Raw genomic sequence first — 22380 nt, 5'->3', positions numbered from 1 at the left:
GATCGTCAGATAGATAGATAGATAGATAGATATACTTTATTAACCCCAAGGGAAATTAAAGTAAGCAGCCACTTGACATAAATTGTAATACAAAAACAGCGAGGTAGGTAAAATAAACAAATACAATTACAGGCTGACATATATGCAATGATTAATTCACCTATCTCAAATATAACTACATATATATATATATATATATATATATATATATATATATATATATATATATATATATATAATAGAATAAAGAGACTAGAGATATAAATATGATATACTATTGCTATTATATATTTTAGTACTTTATGAGTGACTTATGAGTGCTAAAATTTGGAATGCATGAATTAGTGAAATATTTTTAGTGAGGTATAGCTATTACTACTACAGTAAGTAAATCAATACGTATTATTTACAAATACTTATTCCTCCACTGGCCAAAATACACGGTTATTTTTGTTATTAGTGATATATTACAAATGCAGTATTTCAGGAATAATTACCTTTTTTTGCATAAGTGTATTTTCATGTCGTAGCTGAGACTAACCGTCATCTTCGTGCAGAAAGCTGTGAGTGCAGGAGTCCTCCGGGCCGACAGGTGGTGCAGTGGCGGGGGGAGAGCAGGCTGCAGTCGGATGTTGACAGGCCTGCTGGTGGGCTGGAGCTGTTACTGTCACTGCTATCACGTTTCCAGTAGTCTCCACATCTAGAAGTTTCCTGCTAACGTTGACATATTGTCCACATCCGCAGCAAACCAATGGCAACCGAACGGCAAGTTGAACTAAACAAATCAATGTTCTTCTATCTTATATTTTCATGCATTTGTTCCTCTTGTAAGTTGACGGTTGGTCTCTCCTTTCGATTTTAGCCGTTTCCCTGATAGCTTCATTGATGAAGATCCACAGAAAGCTCTGGAGGTAAACATTAGCTCGCCATAAACAATTTACATTAGCGATTTTAACAATAACACATATCTGATGTCTGTTTCTTGTTATCACATTAATCCTAAATGTTTTACCAACTGTTATAGAGAGGAAACTGAGTGTGGCGTCAGTGAGGCTAACGTTTCTGGTAGCTAGCTAACGTTAGCCAGGTTAGCTAACTTTGCAAGAAGAGCATCTTAACTTTGAGTAACTTTAACATCTCCAAGTCATGTGTGTTTTTATTGTGTTGTACTTGACCTTTATTAGAAGTAAAAAATTAATTATGGAGTTATTACTGGATAGTGTCGGCAGACTTTGTCGTTAACTAAGTTATCTATTGTAAGGTTAGTTCTCAGAAGAATAACACAATTCAAGTCAGTAACAGGTGCCATTTATTCAACAGTCATTCTAGTTTTGTTGACTTATAAGCATTTTAAACACACTTTACCTACCAGATAGCTATCCCACAGTTCATTTTGTGATCATGAACAGCCACCGCTGCAGTTCAAGCTAAACCTACTCATGCTACTCAGAATCACCACTTCAGCTGCTTTATTAACCAGATTTCCTGAATAATACATCAACAGCACTTAAAACTGCTTGGTTGTGACAGCTGAGGTTTCAAACAGAGGAGCCGTATGCTCAGTATCAGCATTTTGCCTCAATGTTGCTCTTCCTGCATTAACACATCTCTTCCTAAATCAGAGCAATAATATAAGCTGTGCATATAAGAGCCGTCTCTTTCTTTCTAGGCGCTGAATGAGGCCTTGCAAGGAGACTCCGACAACGCTGAGTGGTTTTGCCAGCGTGCCTATGCCCACATACTTCTCAAAAACTATGGCTGTAAGTCTACATACAATATGTGTCTTGTCACCTTCTTTTTCAGGAGTGTGATATAGTATTTGGTAGCAAGAAACAAATGCCCCAATAATGCAGAACAGTGCATTTCCTGTAAGTTCCTTGAATTATAAATCTGTTACCAGCATGCATTCTCAATAGGAAATTGGAGTGGCAAGAGCAGCTGTGTTAATATATATGTAAGGTAAACATAGTATCATCTTCTCTCCACAGGTGCCGCTAATGACGCTAAGAAAGCACAGCAGCTCCAACCCAGCCTTCCTCTTGCTTTCATGCGAACAGGGTGTGTACTGTGGCACGATGGTGGAAATGAAGGAATATTTTGATTCTGTAAATACAGTAGCTTCAGACGAGCTCATGTATTTGCTGCTATTAATAGAGCCAAATGACTGTGTTGTGTGGGGAAAAAGCTGTAGTACGAATTAAATCTGTAAACATATTTTGTTTCATCATTACCTAAGTCTACATGATAGTTTCTGCTTCTAAAGTTTTGAGTCATGTTAAGGCCTTTGAATTCAAACAGTTTGTTGACAGAACCATCTGAATTTCAAAAAAAAATGCTGACGATGAATTTCAATTTGCACGTTTTATAATAGAGTTCATAATGAAAAGTTACACCTATTTTTTTTTCAGCCATAAAGTTTGTGTACAAAAAGTTTTAGTGACTTTGCTACTTTAACGAAATACATGATCCAAACTGTTGTGTCACATGAGGTCACTTTTATTTGTCCAAGACGTTCTGATCTCTCAGTGGTGTGTTTTTTTTTTTTTTCTTTCCTGACTGCAGAATAGCAGAGTATCACCTGAACCACTATGAGTCAGCACATGCAGCCTTCACTCAGGGACACCAAATGGACGGTGAGTACAGTCATTTGCCTCGAGTACAAACTTTCCATCATCCCGCTCCCCACCGACTACTGTTCCCAGCAGTGCTCTGTCTGATTCACTCTACTCATTGAATACAAAGTGCTAAACTTGTCCTCATCTTTAGGGACAAAGTACAAGACGGTGCTAAATCCTAACGCACTGATTTGTTATTAGGGCTGGACAATATGGACAATCACAATCAAAATATAGTTTAAAAAAAAAAAAAAAGAGAGAGAGAGGCAGTATAACTTGAAAGTTGTATTGAACCTAAAGCAGTAGGGCTATACTGTGTGTGTGTGTGTGTGTGGGGTGGCTGTGACTCAGCAGGAAGAGTGGGTTATTCAATAATCACAGTGTTAGCAGTACGATTCCAGGCTCTTCCTGTTCACATGTACTGTATGTGTGTCCTTGAGCAAAAGACTCTCTGGCTCTCTGCCATCAGAGCGGGAGTGTATGTGTGTGTCAATGTGATGCAAATTGTAAAAGTGCTTTGGATAAAAGCGCCATATAAATGCCGTACATGTGTCTTTCATTTATCACGTAATCTTTTCAGTTAGTCGGGCAGGTAAAGTAAGAGGTTGCCTGTTTTTGACGGCATATGAGTTCACGAACGTTAAGCATCAGTTTGTCTTTTAAACTGTGTATATGCATAAATTAACTGTTCAAACGGTTTGTACGTATAAGTGTAAAAGTGTATCATTATCTTCCATGTTTGTTTTCACTTTGTTTTAATACAGTTTCAAAAAAACAACAACTTTCACATACCTCCATTCTTCTGACCTAAAACATACATTATAGCAGTACCGTCAGCCAATGAAAGAATTAAGATTTATAACAGATTTTTTTTCATCCCATCCCTTGTTTTTTACCTCCTGTCTTCTTCTTTTCAAAGGTTAATTCCAGCAGTTTGCCATTTTTATTTTTTTGTACACTTTTTCCAATGTCGGTTTTATCGGCATTTGTTTGGAAAGACTTCATTTATGTACATTACATAAAATCAAACATTTGATTTTATGTAATGATTTTAAAATCAATGTTTGATGTTCAAACACTTACAAACAACAAATGGACGAGCAAGACAACAAGAAGCAGATTACAAATACTGAAGTAAAGTCTTAATAATTATAAAAAGTTGCCGTATTGTGTAAAACTGTTTATTGTGTCTCAATCAGAATCACGTTTTGAAGTAGTTGCATCACATCCTTGAAGGGTTGAATTACTTGACGGCTTGCTTCATTTCCACTTGATTTTAGCTCACGTGCTAATGTTGTTACTAAAGATCAGAAGTTTCAACAGCTTCACATTTTCATTCTTCCTCAACACCAGCTGTGATTTTAAATCAGTAACTACTAGTGTTTGTGCAGTTCCAGATCACATTAGCGAGTGAAGCCAGTCATATAACCATGAGTTGTGAACAAAATGTCAATAATGTCTTTACCGTAGAGCCACAGTGTCTCCAACTCTGTCTATCAACCTAAAAAAACATAAACAATGGAACACATGGATGCTCACTCCATAAAGATATGTGTATACATGCTACTGAATTAGTACTTTAAGCAGCTCTACATTTGGCAGAAGGTGTGGCTGTGACAGCGTCGATGTCATCCAGGCATTATTTGACTTTAATGGATTTCATTAGAGAAGAAGCTGTCACTATGTTCAAAAAGACATGATGTTGACTGTAGGGCTCTTGTTTGGCTCTTGAGTATCTTAATGCAGCAATTGATGAATTGTGGTCAGAATTACAGCAAATTGAAATAGTGTATAAAAAAAAAAAAAAAAAACATAAATAAAATAAGCTCAGAGTCCAAAAATCACTAATACTATGTTTGTCAAAAGAGCTGTGAACCCCCTTTTTTTTTTTTTTTTTTTGAAGTTGAACGCGTGTATCCATTGTGCTGCTGACATAACCTACAGTAATGTATTAAACATATTTTTACTTACCTGCTAGCTACGTGTGCCCATTTACTTTCAAGTAATTTCTCCTTTGGAATAAAACCTATTAAGTTATTGCCCTCAGCCTTTGCTCTGGCACTTAGTCAAACCACTTTAGACTTCAGTAACACCTCACCGATGCCCTTAGCAGGTTTTTTATGACTTTGTACCGAAAAAGTTGTGAGCACCTCCTTTCTTTTTTTCTTTTTTTTAATTTTTTTTTTGTGATTTCCACAGTTTCTGACAAATCGTTTGAGATCTGGATCATGCGGTGTGAGGAGATGATGAGGGGTGAGTAGCAAACTGCAACTTATATCATGTATGTATATTTATTCATGTCAGCCCAGTATTTAGAGCTCATTTTAGGTGTATTGGGATATGACTTTTTTTTGTTTTTTCGCCTTATGGCAGTTTTAGTTTAAAAAAGACTGTTAGCAGTTACACTCTGACTCCTGTACACTGTTTTCTCCCCGCTATCAAACACGTAGCTAAATAGCACAGTCAGGGAGCTGATCAGCCTCTCTGATGAAACAAATTGAGCACGCACACATCCACGAATCTACAGTATGCGCTCACAGTCATGGAGTGTTTAGGCAGAGCTGCTTAGTCCAATAAAAGATGCATGCCATGTCTGGGGTGGTGTGTTTCTGTTTGCCGGTGATGCCGAGGCCCTCTGGATCATCTCAAGTAAACAAGTGCATGAGTTTTGACAAATGCGTTTCACACCCGCGTGCACACATACTCCCAGGAGCGGTATGATTCATCACAGTTAACGTTACTGATGTTTGAAAACCCCCGATGAGACCGAACTCCTTCATAAGCCTCACACACACACACACACACACACACACACACACACATACACACACACACACATACATGCGCACCAGGCTGTACAGTACATCACTCCTCCCCACCTGCCTCCCAAACTTTAAAATTCCCTACTTGTGTTTGCTCACGCTCATACTAGGAGTGTCAGTTGTTTCTTCTAGTGACAGTTTACAGTTTGCCACCAACCAACACACACACACACATACACACATACAAAGGCGGCACCTGGTTATTCCGTCACATGTGGCGTGTATGCTTGTGTGAAAATACACAAATACAGACACACAGCCTTTTTTTTTTTCACCCCCTAACAGCCCCCCTCCTCACCATTTCAAACACGACCTCATTAAGACAACATTAACACGCCTCCTATCATCGCATCTCATCTCTCTCCTCTCTCTTCATGCTCGCTCTCTCTGTAATGAAGTCAGTGAATAATGTATGATAGCACGCTGGTAAACGGTGATCAGGCTTGCTTGGGCTCACAGGGCTTTTAATGGGCGTGGATGGACCAGTAAACAAACTGGTGGCAAGGCTAGAGTGTGCACGTGTGTGTATGTGTGTATGGTTGGGTGGGTGGGGGGTGGTGAGGCACGTCTGTCTGCCGTCACTGATGTATGGACATGTGCTCGCTAGGATATATAAGTTGTGTACTTCTAGCTATGATCCCTGAGAGAAGAGTTACAGTTTAAACGATATTTTAAACCTTTGCACCTGCCGCACACCCACGTTTTTCTTCTTCTCTCCCCGCAGAGACGACACAAAACGGCAGCGTCAACATGGTGAGTTTCTCTGCGCGGCCACCTGGGGGCATTGTTGCTCTCAGCATCAGTAGAGAGAATCAGCCTCATATACTGCTTCAAAGAAGGAAGCTTTATAAGGCTTCTTTTGTTACTGTCATGTGTGTGTGTGTGGTTTTTTTTTTGTTGTTGTTTTTTTTTTCTCAATTGTCTTTGTGTGCTTTTTGTTTCATCTCTGCTTTATCAACCACACCTTCCTCTCTAATTGTCATCCTGTCTCGGGGGCTGAATGACCCAGCAAACACCAGCAGTTCCACCTGTCAAGTAAGTGCATCAACATTCATACACCTTATCTAGGTGTCTTGGTTTTTATTTTAATTTGACTGTTATACCAGAATAATGTTATAACCAAACCTCAGTCCATTAAAATTCTATCTCCAAGTTAGTGATAATGATTATCAACTGTTTTTTTTTTGTTTTTTTGATGTTCTGTATTACCTAAAGTTTTTCTATTCTTTCCTCTTAATTGTCAAAAATGGAAAAAGCCTTCTTATTCCACTTATTTTAATGTTATTCAGACTTCTTAATCAGTTGTGTGTGTGTGTGTGTGTGTGTGTGTGTGTGCGCTTTTTGCAGACATGACTGGTACCAAACAGAATCTCAAGTCATCATCACAGTCATGGCAAAAAACGTACCCAAGGATGGTGTGTGTGTCAACTTCATGGAAAAAGAGGTATAAACACACACTTAAGTGTAGTCTTGAAAAAGTTGAGCTTTGTGTGTGTGTGTGTGTGTGTGTGGAAGAGAGATGGGTTAGCTCTTGGGTGTTTCCTCAGGGGGGCCCATTAGATGGGTCTCATACACACACACACACACTCACACACACTCCCCACGGACCCAACTATGCCTCCAGTGGTGCCTTGTTAACATTGCCCCCAAAGTACAGATCTAAGAACAATTTACCCTCCCCAGATTCTCCAACCTCCTAATTGTCTGTAGATAGAAGGTATAACTGATCTAGGATCAGCTGCAGAGCCCTCTAGGGACAACACTCTTTCTTTCTCTTTTTCCTCTATTCCTCTCCGTCTCTCCACTTCTCTCTCTCTCTCTCTCTCCCTCTCTCGGAGGGGTAACTGCAGGGCACCCCAGGGAACGGCTTTGTCTTTCCTAATAGAATAACAAACTGAGTTTACCCCCATTTCACAAGAAATAGTTCACTCGCTCCGAATCACACAATCACTTGTTAAGCTCCCTCTGTGGTGAGAAGTACAGATAAGTTCATATATTTTTTACTAGGTCAGTATATACAAAAGAAATTAAAGATGAAAGGCGGAGGTTCCAGTTAATCTCCCTAGTGACTGAGTATGCAGCAGCTGTATACCTACAGACAGCGCAGGAATTCGACTGGAACTGAATATTAAGGCTTTTATAGTTTTAAGGAATTGCCCAAAAGCTACTCCAGCTAACTTTCGAAGCTTTTATCCCCGATGAACTACTTCTTGCATTCATTTAGTCCCTAAATCAAGAAAAGTCCACTTCACTTCAACAATTACAAGTCGAAGAAGTGATGTTACTGTACGTCGCTCCAAAGCGCTTCTTCTCTCTGCGACGGCATGTGACGAGCGTGTGATGAGGAGTGCGAGGGTTTGGGACCCAGCCGAGCTCACGTCCCTCTAAACCAACAAGCCACCCACCCGGTCCCAGTGAGTGACAGGCTGTTAGGAGCTGTCTGACCCTCCTTCATCAGTGGTCACTCTGTGGCTGAAGGGGACAGCGCCAGGATACTCCTGGCCGTCACACCAGCCAGATCAGATGATTATTCCTGTGGACATGCTGACACCTTCACCCCCCCTCCTCCTCCTCCTCCTCCTCCTCCTCCTCCTCCTCCTCCTCCTCCTCTTACTCCTTAGCTTTTGTTTTCTGAAGACTGTTTACTAGATTCTGGATTTTGAATGCAGTTAACTTTGTGTGCATTGTTATATTTGTGTCTAATCTAACACGAATTGTTTATAAATGTTATGAAAGAATGATTTCACTATTTCATATTTGTTAGTTTTCCTAGTTGCTTACTGGATTATCAGTAAATCCGTGTAGAAGTGAGCGTACGAGGGCTAATGCTTAATATCTCTGTTTCTGTAGCTCTCTGCCACGATACGGCTGGCGTCAGGGGAGAACTATAACCTGCACCTCCATCTCATGCACCCCATCATCCCTCAACAGAGCAACTTCAAGATCCTCACCACCAAGGTATCACCGTCACCTCGAGTTTAGCCGGAGAAGCTTTTAAATCAACAGGGGGAGTCTTAGGAAGAGAACTTTGATTTTAACATTAGCAGCTATTTTACATATTTTATTTCTGTCATACATTTTCAATGATTGGGCATGTTTTGACAGGTTTCGCAGACATTTCAGCGAGACAGATGACATGCTCACGAAGCAGAAACAAACGGCGTCTGTCAGAAACGCAGGCTTTCAAAAGCACCAATTGTGTTAAATGGTCCATTGTGCACTAAAAGGTACATCAAAGCATTGTGATGTGTATTCTCTGGTGTTGGAGCTCAGGAGTTCAGAAGAAAAAAAAAAAAACTGCTGGTTTTTGCCCTCTCTGAGGTCACACTGACCAACGATGACAAACGCTGAGGCGAAAAAACTTTTCAGACGACGTCAAACTAAGCAGAGAATTTATTCATCAGTGTTTAAATGATAGATGTAGGACAGAAGATGAAGACTACATACAGGGTTTCCATTGGTTGTGTAGTTTCTAGAATATCTCTGAATTGTCAGAGATGGGTTCCAGTCATCGGAAAATCAGGGAAAGTTGATACTTCCTCTGGTGGAGTCGTGGAATAAAAGGGAATTTTACAGTAAATCGTATCACCTGTTTCAGGCATACAGTAGCTTGAGATTGTGGTTTTCAGAAGTTGGTTTTAAGATGTTTTTCTCCAGCGCGAGCCCAGCTTTAGTGGAAAATAAACTGTTTACCACTCAACAACTTTTCTCTGAGCTGAAAAACATCAACAAACAAGGAAGAAACAACATTTTTAGGTCATGGAAACACTCCAACTAAGTTTTTGAAAGTCTCGAACTTTACTAGGAATCGGTGAGAACGCTGTGTGTAGTCTCGTCGTTACAGGCGGCTATCGTTAGGATTTAATCGATACTGATAATTCTTATCCATATCAATATTTATTGATAATTTCATTGGTACTCTCCATGATTTGGTGCAAAAAATAAAGACAAATAAACAAGTTAAATTGTTTCCTGAGTTGCCTGAATATATCTAATGAGGGATGAAGCTGATCTTGTCTATAGGATTATTTAGGAACATAGATTAGTGTTTAAAACCGATGCTACTTGTGTCCTGAGTTAATAACTACACTTATTTTTAACAATAACAAGTGTTACCTTGACTTGACGAGGTGGAGACAGTCACATTATTTATAGAATATTGTATTTATAAGTGTTTCACGAGGTTGCTGGTGTTACTCCCTTTATACGCAACTACCGTTTTACATATATTGTATTTAGCTGAATTTTCATTAAATTTAGTTAAGTGAGCCCAATCTTCTGAGTGTGTTCAGCCGTGACTGGAGAGTCCAGATATAAATACGCAGTTACGCAACGTCAAATATAATCGCCCGACGCCGGCAGCTTCGTCATCGTTAGGGGACGGTTAGGAATTTGAAAATGCCAGCTGTGTTAGAATGTATTAATGTTACATAAATACAGATAGGAGCACCGTTTGTCCAGATGTTTATCAATATTTCGGTACTGGCCAGTCAGGAACCAGTACCAATTTAGTACAGGATCCCGTCACTACTCACCATCCTAGTAGTCACTCTCAAGAATATCGTCAGGGAACATTTTTGATGTCGTTATAAAGAAAATATGAGAAACGTGAGCACTTCTTTCCTGTATGCAGGTTTTACCAGAGAGCATGAAATGACAAGTTTGTTGCTCTGTGTATTCAGGTTTTTATTGTCTTAATATTTGATCACTAATTAATTTGCTTATTCTGTATTTTTTTTTTTTTAAAGACAGAGAATCAGATGTGAGATGACAACTACAAAAAGCAAAGGAGAGAACCTATGCTGATGCAGAGTTTAAGAAGCTCGCTGAAGCTGTGACTGATCATTACTCGCGTTACCGCGCTGAGATTAACATCTTAATCTCTTCAATAATTTAAAGCGGTATAAAGTACGCTGCCACTACCTATAATTCCTTAATGCTGGTAAAGCTCACTGTAGCAGGAGTAGAAATGAGAAAATCCACTCTCACCGTATATAGTCGGGCTCCCGTGGAGACGTCAGAACAGTTCATCTGAGCAGCTAACAGGAGATTCACACATATGCACAAATCCTCACTCCTACACACACATATACACACACCTCACACACATTTATTAGGACTGTACTCACCCAGATTTCCTCAGCACAGTTTAAGGTGATTATGGGCCTAATGAGTAGGAAGGGCACTTTTTTACTATAGACTAATTAGTGTGTATTATAGAGGATGTGGGCTAATGAGCGTGCTGGCTGAATGTGTGCTGATTCAGGGTTTAGACCACTTTGGGGTTTTAGTCTGCTGATCAAGAGGCGGGTTTTTATTTTGATTGTTTTAGTTGTTGAGGGGGGTGAATTTTTTTAGGGCATTGATCAGTCCGGTCTTGTCGATACAGTCCAACGTAACGCTCTGCATCGCTTCTTTTTGGATTCTGTTTACGTCTAGAAACTGTTGGTGGCCGATGCATGTAGATGCATGTTAAGCTGTATCTCGTTAGAAGTAACTCAACAACAAAATCAGTTCATTAGATTTTAAACTGCAGCTTGCAAAAGGTCACGTCACCTACTTGCTGTCACTTCACACAGGTGGTCAACACATATTTAATGCCTGTGTACAATACTCGACATATTTAAAGCCGGATTTAATAAGAAAATGACGGTGAAATGTTTACTTTTTAACTGCATTTAAACTTCACATGAGGAAGAAAGTATATTTCTCATAAAACTATAATATTAATACAATCTTTGGGACTAGTAATATTAATAATCCAATAAGACTGACAACCTTTATGGGAAGTGGAAAAAGAGATGTGATAAGACACAAGATATACCACCTACACAGGGGGAGTGGAATCGATACGACTGATGTCTCATTTGAATAGCGATGCAGTCAGATGCATTATATATTATGTATTAATAAGCATGATATAAATGCCTAGTCAAACAGAGTGCAGTGGCTGCCTGTTATTTTTACTATAGAAATATCAAGTTTTATGAACACAAGCCACAGCTCCTCGCCCCCCGTTACAGATTAGTTCTAGATCTATATTTTGTAGGCTTATTTATTTATAAAGGGGTAAATCCAGCTGAATCCAGCTCTCTGCTTCATTTTGTGGTGCAACTACAAGAGATTTCTGTAAAATACAGGTAAAATCACATCTCTTTTCCCAACACGACCTTTCTTGTGGCTCATGTAAATCACATTTAAGCTAATGAAACAGACTTTTACAACAAATTACGTGACCTTAACAGAATATAACATCAACTTGTGCTTACGTGTCTCCACCCGTTATTTATCTTATCCTAAATGTATCTGCAAAGAGAGTCTGCTGCCCTGTAAAACACTGCATGTAGACGAAGCAGGAAGTGTCACAATAATCTGACCCTTTGACTGTTTTTTAGGGTTATTAGAGCTGCAACGATTAGCCGATTAATTGATTAGTTGATCGACAGAAAAATAATCAGCCACTTTTTTTGACAATTGATTGATCATTGCAGTCATTTTTAAAGCTACATTCTCAAGGTTCAGCCATCCATGAGGATTGCTGGTTTTCTAAGTCTTATGTGAGAGTGAATTAATTATCTTTGTTTTTAGACTATTGGTCTAACAAACCAGGCAATTTGAAGATTTGGATTTTAGGAAACCGGGGCAGACGTCAAGTTTTCAGATGTTTTATAGAACTAAGGATAACAACAGTGTACTTTTTTACATCACGTCCTGCCTCCTGCACCCCTCACCTAAACCAAACGTAGTTATTTCCTTCAGGTGAGAACGCATCTGACACAGACAATCTCTGCTTGTGTTCTACATGTGAGAAAAGGCAACTCCAGAAAACGTCTGGACCTGATTCTCATGTGAAAACAGCTTCAGATATGCTGCGTTGTTAACATAGAAAAAGTCCCAAAAAAGCCAAACCACAGAGCATCTGAGAGCAAAGATGATGTTTCACTTGGTTTATTTTACATCAAGGCCACAGAGAGAATGAAAGAGCAGCAGTGATCACAGGTGTTGGAATGACATTGAGCCAGAGTTTCAGAAAAAAAAAAAAAAAAATGATGTTGAGGAATTTGATTGGAATTTGATTAGTAGCATAACATAACCTGATGTCTATGTCATGCATTATATCCACTGGCTACACTGTGCTGGGTAGAGGCTGACCTGCACAGAAAACTGTCCCCCTCAAAAAAAAAAAAACAAAAAAAAAACACACACTCACTTTCTCTCTTTTCCATGGCAACAGCAGACACTGCATACCAGAGGTGCACGTGGGCTGCAGCTTAAACAAGGGCTCAGTCTTACAGAGACCACAGCTGAAGATGGTCTTACACTCATCTCTCTACAGTCTTTGTGGCTTTTTTTTTTTTCTTTCCTCCTCGTTTGCCTTCTTTATCTTTGCTTTGTCAATCTCTCCTTGCCCCTTCACACACACACACACACACACACATATACACACACACACACACACACACACATCGTTTGTCTTTCTCCCTGTCTCACGCTCGTACAAACACACACACACACACCTACCTCTAGGATAACGAGAGCGAGTGTTCAAACTCACCTCCTCTCCCACAAAGCCCTGACTGTTCGCTGGTCCACCGGGCTCCTCGGGTACACATGGCCCCTACACACACACACACACACACGCCACCGAGCACTCTAAAACCCTCATTGCTAATTGCAGCATTACAAGATCCAAGACAGCATAAAAGCTCCTAACTCTTTTTTAAAAACTCTACAGGTGAAATGTGTGCACACGTGCGCGACAATGTGAGAGACCCCAACAAACTGAGCAGCTTTCTTGATGCGTGTCTCATTTAAATTTTTTGGAGCTGTTTCATTTTTCTGAAGCCAAGGAGCCACTGGGGGGAAAAAAAACATTCAAATGAACAACAGCATCAGCAAATCAAGTTTCTCCAGATTGGCATGCATCCCTAATGAGCGTTTTTTTAAAAAAAAAAGCAAAAAAAAAAAAAAAAAGCATTGCCCTGGGAGCTGTTGATTCCCAACCAATGTCGGTCTGTCTGTCTCTGTAATAGGCTGCCCTGCACTTTTCGCTCCACAATGTTTACGCTTCATCTCCTCGCTGTCTTTAAAGACAACTTAGCAGGGGGAGGCTAAGCCAGGCATGGGTGTGCGTGCGCGTGCACACACACATACACGCACGCACGCACACACACACACACACACAGAGGCTGAACAGTAATCTTTCAACACAATTGTGCCATTTGCACAAAGTATTTGCAGTGTGTGTGTATGCGTGAGCATCGTCTGCAGCACATTATCGTCAGTGCGACCTCCTCCTGTCCTCCACCACGACAGACATTCCAACCGCAGGGGTCACCGCGACAACGGGGAGCCAATTACACACCAGTGTGTTTGATCAGAACGGACGGCTGATGTGCACACACGCAGACATGCGCGCGTAAACACACTCAAAACGCGACGTCGGACCCACACTCGCTTGTTCATTCAGTTCCAAACTCATCTCTTTTCGGCAAATAGCTAAAGTGGCGTCTCCCCTCTTTAATTTGCATGCCTGTCAACGTCTAAGAATGTTTATATTTATTTCATTTATGCGTCTTTTTAGTCGAGTTTGTTTTGAAATCCGCAGGGATCTGGAAAAGGAGGGAGAAACTGCTGGGTGAGGAGTCGTAGCGGGAGGAGGAGGGGGGGGGTTGATGGTTACAAACACATGTGACAAGCGACACGGGACCCCTAGTGCCCCTCTGTAAATAGCATGTGTGTGTCAACATGTGTGTCTATGTGTGTGTGTGTGTAGTGTAGTATTGTATAGTCCAGGCCCTGGGGTCCTGGGTGGTGGCCCCTGTATGTGGCTCTGCTGTCACATCCCTTTACGAGCCACCGCTTCGCCTGTCACACACACACAGAAACGCACACAGAGAGACACACACACACACACAGCACCCGGCCTGCCATGTCCCTTAAAAGCCAGGAAACACAGATGTGGCAGCAGATTAATGTTGTATGGCCCAGGAGCACGCATACAAGCGCACACACTTGGACACACGCAGAGCCCGCCACACTTTGCATCACAAAAACATTCAAGACAGTAAAGTGGCACCTGCAACACTGGCTGGTCATTTTCAGACGATAAGGTTTAATCAGCTCGGTCTACGATCTTTAGTCCTTTACTGCTCTCAGACTTTGATCACAAACAAATCAAATGAATACATAACAGTCAGACAGGCTGTTGAGTTCCAGCTGTTCAAACTGAACTCTTAATATCAGAGTATGAAACTGCTCATCAATGGAGATAAACAAAAAAAAAATCTATACACAAGATGAAAAAAGATCTAAAGAAGTTCAAAGTCATTTAATGAGTTACAGACATTGCTACAGAGGTGGGCTGAATATGCCAATTAGCAGCATTTGTCAGCTATGAGAACAGGTCATGCATATTAGCACTTTGACAGGTACTGAAGTTTTCAAAACAATATGAGACCTTTAACAGCTCAAAAGAGCATCAGCGCCGTGATTGCTGGCACATTTGTCAAAAAAAAAACAAACCCAGTGGTTTTAATAAACCCTGAGGAACAGTCTCAGAAATCAATGGAAACCACTTTATCGAACACAAACTGCTTCAAGAGGAACAACAGTCACAAGTTTAACCAATCAACAGTGTTTTAACAGCTTTCTGAATACTGTAACATTACTGCAGGTTTGTGCCGTGGTCATCAGTTTGAATAGTTTCAACTTTGTTTCTGAAAAAAAATGTGTTTTCTCTCAGTTTGGTTCGGTGGGGGGGGGGGTGTCTCTAAATTCTATGAGCTCACTAGTGGAGAAGAAGCCCGTCAGAGGCATGAGTCACAGCCTCAGCAAAGTCAAAACACTTAATGTAATATAATGAGGAACAAAACACAAAATTGACCTCAAAGTGAACTGATTTTAAAATGCCAGATGTATTATAGGGGCTGTACAACAGAGTTTTAAGCTTGATGATTTAATGTCTTATAACAAAATGCACTTTGAAAGTCCTAGTTAAAGGTATACTGTGTAAGAATTAGCCATCTGATCCAAACAAACACACTCCACCCCCATTATCACTCACTGAATATAGCACGAAGCTCAATGTTTACAGTGAATCTGTGCTCCGGCGTTGTCAAGATATCAAAATGTTACAGAGACATGAGAGCCAGCAGTAAATTACAAACAAGCTGCACAGATCAGAAAGCGGTTTCACCACGGAGAGAAGTTACAACATCACTCTAAGTAACAACTAAATATTTACACACATGCCTCTAGGGTAGATTTAAATCATAAAATGCCACAGAACTCACTAATGGCAGTTTTTCTGCCTCACAGCTTCATTTTTTCATTAATTGCTGCTGTTTTACAACACAGTAATCCAGTACAAACCTAATTTATTGATATCGATCCAGCTTACTATGATGTGCAACTCAGAGCAGTTGGTCAGATCAGCTGATACGAGCAGCTGATGTCTCCCCAGCCAGCGTCCGAGCAGCAGCAGCAGCAGCAGTCTTCCCTCGTTATAATTTAGCAAGCAGAATTTGAACTAATACACAACCTGATTGTAAAGACAGACTGGCTCTGGCAACAAGTTACATTCTTTTGAAAGATGAATATGAAGTATTCGGTTGACCTGTATTTTCAGCAAAGAGCTTCTTTTTATAGTTTCACAGCCACTCACAGGTGAGCCAACAAAGTTAATTTCGGACGCTGCACAGATGCCTCGCTGTGCACAAGGCCCTTTTTGGGGGTAGGGGTGGGGGGGGGAGAAAGCGCTGACACATACCAAAGTGATCTATCTACCGCTGCTCTCACTAGCTCATCACCCCGGCAGAGAAGGTAGCAGCCATCACGCTCTTAACTTCCCTCAATCTGCTCCCCTCACTCAGGCTTCACTCCGCCAGTCAGCCCTCTCTGCCTCCTCATCTCTAACCTCGTCTACCTCTGGTTCCCTCTTCTCTTCTGGCACCCTCATAAATGAATCATCACATCGCCCAGCAGAGCAGAAATGTTCCTTAATTGCACCGACATAACCAGCGCTGCCTTTCACGTGCACACATCGCACGTATCAAACACACGCACATGCCATTAATGGGTGGTGGTGGTGGTGGTGGGGGGACACATATCGTAGCGTCGCAGCTTTGCGTGTCTCGCTGGTATGTGCCCTGTCAATGCAGCTCAGTGTTAAAAGCGTGTGTCCATGTCCTCTCTCCCCTCATTGTTTTCCTCCTCTCCCATGTTCTCCCGGTGTAATGATTTGGATCAGATGCTGCTGTGTGGAATTAGGATCCCTCCCCCCTCCTCCATCCCTCCCTCCCTCCCGCTCGCTCCGTCTCTCACACACTGGCCCTCTGGCTGACAGGCATCTCGTTAGTGCAGTATGTCTGTCAGTGAGGTTTGAGATTGAGCTGTGCCCCCGCATATCCCTGATGTCTCTCTCTCTCTCTCTCACACACACACACACACACACACACACGCACGCACACACGCACACACTCGTAGGCTGAGTCGACAGCAGCTCTGAACAGACAGTCTCTCTGGCCTCAATAATGATCTGATGTCCTGTACTTTTAAGATGTCACTCTAATGGAAGCGTTATTTTTGTCCCGCGCACCAAAGAAGACCATTTTGTTAAACATTGTTATCTCCCCTTGTTCCTTCTCTTTCTTTTCCTCCTCCTCCTCCTCCTCCTCCTCCTCTCCCCCCACCTCCCCCCCCCCCCCCCCCCCCCACCGTCTCGTCACCCCTCTCCTCTGTCAGGTGGAGATGAAGATGAAGAAGACAGATGCCATCAGATGGGAGAAGCTGGAGGGAGAAGGACAGGAGTCCAACATCAAACACTTCAATCCCAGTCAGTCCACAGCTCCTGCATTTATGCTCTCTCTCTCTCTCTCTCTCTCTCTCTCTCTCTCTCTCTCTGTCTCCAACTCTCCTCCTGTATCTGCTCTCATCTCCCTAAACCTCCTCTTATTTCTCTCTTTCTTTCTCCCTCTCTCTCTCTCTCTCTCGCTGCAAAGATCAATATGAGCTCCAGTGTTTGTCTGTTCTTGCACTAAAATGAGAGTGGGCAGTCAAGCCCTGCTAGTCTTTCATTAGTCTGACGGTAAAAGTAGGCAGGAAAGAGAAAGGTATGACAGCGAAATATGACTCAGTATTTTAGCCCACACTTTCCCATTACTGACAGGATTAATTACTTATGTAAGTGTGTGTGTGTGTGTGTGTGTGGGGTGGTGGTGGTGGAGGAGTAAAAGTGGGCAGCCAAACTGTTCTTTCCACCAACAAGCTCAACCTCGAGGAGCGCCGTTACATTTGAACACAGTATTTGACATCTGATATTATGAGATCGCATTGCCGTATGTCCACACTTGGCCTGAATATGTCTGCCGCCGCACGTCTGGGGCAGTATTTATGTAAATCTGTATCTGGATTACATTCATCGCTCCCCCCTCTTCATCTCTAGATGGGATTATATCCAGCGTATTGCATTCAGAAAATATAGAAGTCAAATCACAATGTGATCCCGCCGCATGCGAGTGGAACGACTCCGTAGCTAAATCAGATGTTTGTCTCGGTTTAACATGCCGTGTAAAAACATCCTCGGTGACCATTGTTTCTGAATGCAATGTGAATTACCCCATAATAACACCATGTAAATAAATTAAAAATGCCAGGAAGACATACATTTGATCATTCTCAATTTAAAAAAACTGAACACTCGCACTGTTTCATAAAAGCGATCATCTATTAGTTTCACTTCTTTATGCTCCGCTTTATGTCTTGCCAAACGCCTCTGAGCTGATTCGAAAAAATCTCTCTCAAGCAAAGCTGCTCATGACTCGGTCTTAGTTGGAAACCGCACTGCGTTTTTTTTTTTTAAACACTTTTGTCTCCTCCTTCATCAGATCTGTACCCAACGTCGTCTCACTACACCCGCAAATGGGACAAGATGGTGGTCGACATCAGCGAGGAGGAGAAGAACGAGAAGCTGGAAGGAGACGCGGCGCTCAACAAGCTCTTCCAGCAGATCTACAAGGACGGCTCGGACGAGGTCAAGCGAGCCATGAACAAGTCTTTTGTGAGTGTTGCGCTGAGGTGGCATGCGGTTTTTTTGGGTCACTAATCAGTTAAGTCTTCTAAAAACACATTATTTGACCCCCTGACAAAAGCACGAGTTCCCCCCCCTCCATCATTAACATTAACTCTTTAATAACTTTTCATAAAGCTACTGTAGATAACAATATGTGATCAATGTCATTTCCAGTAAATATGACTCTATAACATCTTATATTGACCCGACGTGAAGAGAAGCAGCTACTGTGTCTGAACCGTGATGTTTAAATGAAATCTAATAAACTTAACAGATAAATAATACGATCTATATCGTTGAAATTAAACAAGTACCCTGTGATTTCAATTTCACGCCTTTAGCCTGTGAGCACACTTGAGTCTCACAAACACAAATATGTGTCGAGTCCAACAGAAACAGTGTGCTGATGGCATTTTTCTAATGCTGCATTACTTTGATTCAACCATAAACGGAGCAGGCCACTGTTTACCGTGTGATATCTCTAAGTCTTATTGTGCAACACAGAACAAATGTTTGCATACATGAGTCACGTCTTGCCTGTTGAGATAATATAAACTGCTTTAAATCTGCTGGCCTTTACTTACTAACGGGGGAAAATGCCCTCAGATACAATCCTTCAACACTTTCATAAATCAATTTCATTCTTAAATGAATTAAAAGAAATAAACAATGCGGATAAAGTGTCCCATTGTTGAACCTAATCGCCTCCCTAATCCAGTGGGATTAAACCAACAGGTTTAGTAATGAACTGCACAACAGCATTTTTTTTTTGCTCAGTTCACAAATGAAATGTTTTCTTGATTCAAACATGAAGAATAAAGCTTGTTTCATTCATCTACACATAATTAAAAAGTCAAAAGAAAAGGAACGCAATACATTATCTCTATAATTAATGAACTTCCATCAGAGTGTAAAGTACGTGTGGATTAATGATTTTGGAGAAGCAGCATTCTGTTATTAAAGATATGACGTCATGATGCTTCTACACTTTAAAAAGGATCTTCTGTCATTTCCGACACGCTGATGGTGTTTTCACATTCATTTCAAGTAATCACTCATTATTTCTGTGTGTTACGAACTAACAAGAAAATGACAAAACTTGCTTACTAGTCAAAAATTCCACTATGATCATCAATACTAGTTTTTTTAATTGAGAGGGCAAGAAGATAATTGATTTAATTTTTGAATTTGAACTGAATAAAACCAGTAATGCTGTAGGCATTTTTAAGCAGAGAGAAGATGTTGCATAACTAGACTACTAATGAAATGACACTGCAGTGATTCCTCTCTCCGCCTCTCCTCCCTGTGCAGATGGAGTCAGGCGGTACGGTCCTGAGCACCAACTGGAAAGACGTGGGCAAGAGAAAAGTGGATGTGAGCCCACCGGACGACGTGGAGTTGAAGAAGTACTGAAGTACTGAACACCCCCCCCCCCCCCTGTTTAACCTTACTGTTCTCTACCTTCGTTCATACTGCTCTGCAGTCTCCATGGCCGTCCACCTCCTCCTCCTCCTCCTCCCAGCCCCTCAGTTGTGTTGTTGCTCTGGTGTTTTCACTCCGCCTATAAGTGCAGAGAGCCACAGCGTTCCTACTATCACCACACCAAACCACACACACGGCCTGCTCTCTGCGATAGCTTAACCACCAGATGGGGTCTCTCTTCATTTAAACACTCTGTTGAACAGATTGATTTGCATTATCTGATTTTTTTTTTTTTGTTTTGAAGGCCAATGGACTCGAAGGGGAACTGAGGTCTGGATTTAAAATGTGACTGATAGACCTGAAATGTTCTGATTCAACTTAAAAAACTTTCAAATCTGGTTTCCAATCATCCCTCTTCTCAACTCCTCTGTCTCTCCTGGTTTCCTGAAAATGCCTACAGCCTTTCTATTTGAGAGCCTTTTATGACTTCTATTTACAGCACTTGTATACAAATGTAAAGTTCTTAACAATAAGAATGAATTGAGATTGTTTCAATGATATCCATAAACGCATCTTTTGGCTTATTTTCTGTACACTCAGTAAAAACTCAGCAATACTCTGCAAACTGACTTGTCTGGAATCTGTATCTGCCAGTGGCTTAGCGCCGGTCGTTCCCTCAGTGTGATTCAAGCTTCAGTGTAAATAAAAGATTTGTTGTTTGGCTCAAAAAACTTTGTCTCGTGTTTTATGGTTTGTTGTTACTGGAAACTGTTTTTTTGGGCAGGTTTGAAGGTCTTGGGAGGGATCCATCAGCCGCAAAAAAACCAGCAGTATATTATGACAGGAAGCCATACTCATGTGATAATGTGCTGGAAGGGATGAAATGTGGCATTACTGATATGAGTGCAGGCAGTTCAGATATGGTTGACAGCTTGAGGATATGGTTTTACGTATCGCAGTTTGATTGGTATCAAGTCAGAGAGCCCGGAGTTGTTTGGCCAGGAGGCGAGGATGCTGCCCCCGAGGTGGAGTGGTGATTTGCAGTCGGGGAGATGCGGAAGAGCAGGTTCCTCCCCTGTTCTTCAGCCACATATATGCGGTAGCTGTAACTGTGAGGGGGCGTCCTGCCGAGGCAAGAGAGCATTAATATGGATCAGCCTCCTAAACCGCATCATCAAGCCTCTCACACTGAGTTAAGTGTTAAATTCATCACACATCGTTTCATCTCTCATGACGATCAAACGCCCATTTGTGGCTCTGGATGGAACTCTTAACTTCTCTCTCTCACACACACACACACACACACACACAAACACACACACACACCCCTCCACAATCCTTGACACACACATACACACAAACACACCGCCCCCATCCTTACCCCCTACCCCTGCCTGAGGCGGCTCTGTGACATCAAAAGGAGCTAAGCGCTTTGCATCGTGGGTAAGATCTGGGAGCGTGACGGCTACAGAGTCTTTAGTCTCATTAAAGAGTTCTAGAGCTGCAACTCTCACATTAAAGAACTCTGGAAACTTCTTTCTGCTCATCCCTTTGGAGCAGCTACCAGATGTGACACATCTCAGAACTGAAAAGTGTCTTTGAGTGAGAGAGACCGGGTGTTCCCAAATAAATCATATATTACCGCAATATGTATTTACAAACGGGATATAAATAAAGTCGTTCGGTCAAGAAGAGAAAACAAAAAAAAAAAAAAATAGAGGGGTGACGCTTCAGAGTTTACTTAAAAAAAAGTTTATTCAGTGATATTGCACTTTGAGATTGCTTCTTCGATGCAGATGAAAACACATTTAGATGAAAGTGTGTGAAAGCTTACAGTACATTGTTGTAATGAGAGCTACTTGTGGAGAGAAAAACCAGGAAAGGGAAGAGTTAAAAACACAGGAGTCAAACATTTCTCAGGAGAGTGATGGAAAGTGAAACAAACACTGCTGTTTGAGCCAGCTGACTGCACCCTATACATTTATTTACATCAAAAAGCAAAGAATGAAAGAAAAGGGCCGATTACAGCTCTATAAATACAAGCTTACCTGCTTATCCTAGAGATAAGTGGATGGCATTATGTATATATATGTATATCAATTGAATCCTCGGGTCAATAGATGTCGATGCGTTTAACTGGAAACGGGTTTGTTGGATGTTTCATCTTAACCTCTGTTCTCTCGACAGCATGTTGTTCTGTAGTTCAGATGGATCTAAATCGATAGTTGGCATGTTTTTTTAATAAGACAAGCTGTGCAGTGTGCAGGCACTGCATACCTTTGCATGTGAGATCATGTGTGTCCTAGATTCTGTGCCATGCATTTATAATGTCTGAACACGGTTACTGATGCTGTTCATTTTGCACAAATCTGCTCAGACCAACAGGTACCTGCTGCAGATAAAAACAAGAAGCCACCATCTGCCTTTCTTTAACTTTTCCCTTCATCTC

At 41.3% G+C, this 22380-nt stretch overlaps 1 protein-coding gene across 1 annotated transcript; it reads left to right on the top strand.

Moving 5' to 3' along the window:
* The first annotated feature begins 600 nt into the window (after window positions 1-600).
* On the top strand, window positions 601-20656 carry sugt1 (SGT1 homolog, MIS12 kinetochore complex assembly cochaperone). Its single transcript, XM_042427863.1, has 13 exons — window positions 601-765; window positions 863-911; window positions 1670-1760; window positions 1989-2058; window positions 2563-2633; window positions 4815-4868; window positions 6162-6190; window positions 6447-6472; window positions 6785-6881; window positions 8288-8395; window positions 17183-17273; window positions 18325-18497; window positions 19821-20656. Exons 1-13 carry the CDS (start codon window positions 752-754, stop codon window positions 19920-19922), a joined length of 975 nt encoding a protein of 324 aa, XP_042283797.1. The 5' UTR covers window positions 601-751; the 3' UTR covers window positions 19923-20656.
* Window positions 20657-22380: the final 1724 nt, after the last annotated feature.

This window comes from Thunnus maccoyii, chromosome 12 (genome assembly GCF_910596095.1).
Source record: "Thunnus maccoyii chromosome 12, fThuMac1.1, whole genome shotgun sequence".
Taxonomy (NCBI): Eukaryota; Metazoa; Chordata; class Actinopteri; order Scombriformes; family Scombridae; genus Thunnus; species Thunnus maccoyii.
The sequence above is the reverse complement of the archived record's forward strand: the minus strand, read 5'-3'. Positions and strand labels throughout refer to the sequence as shown.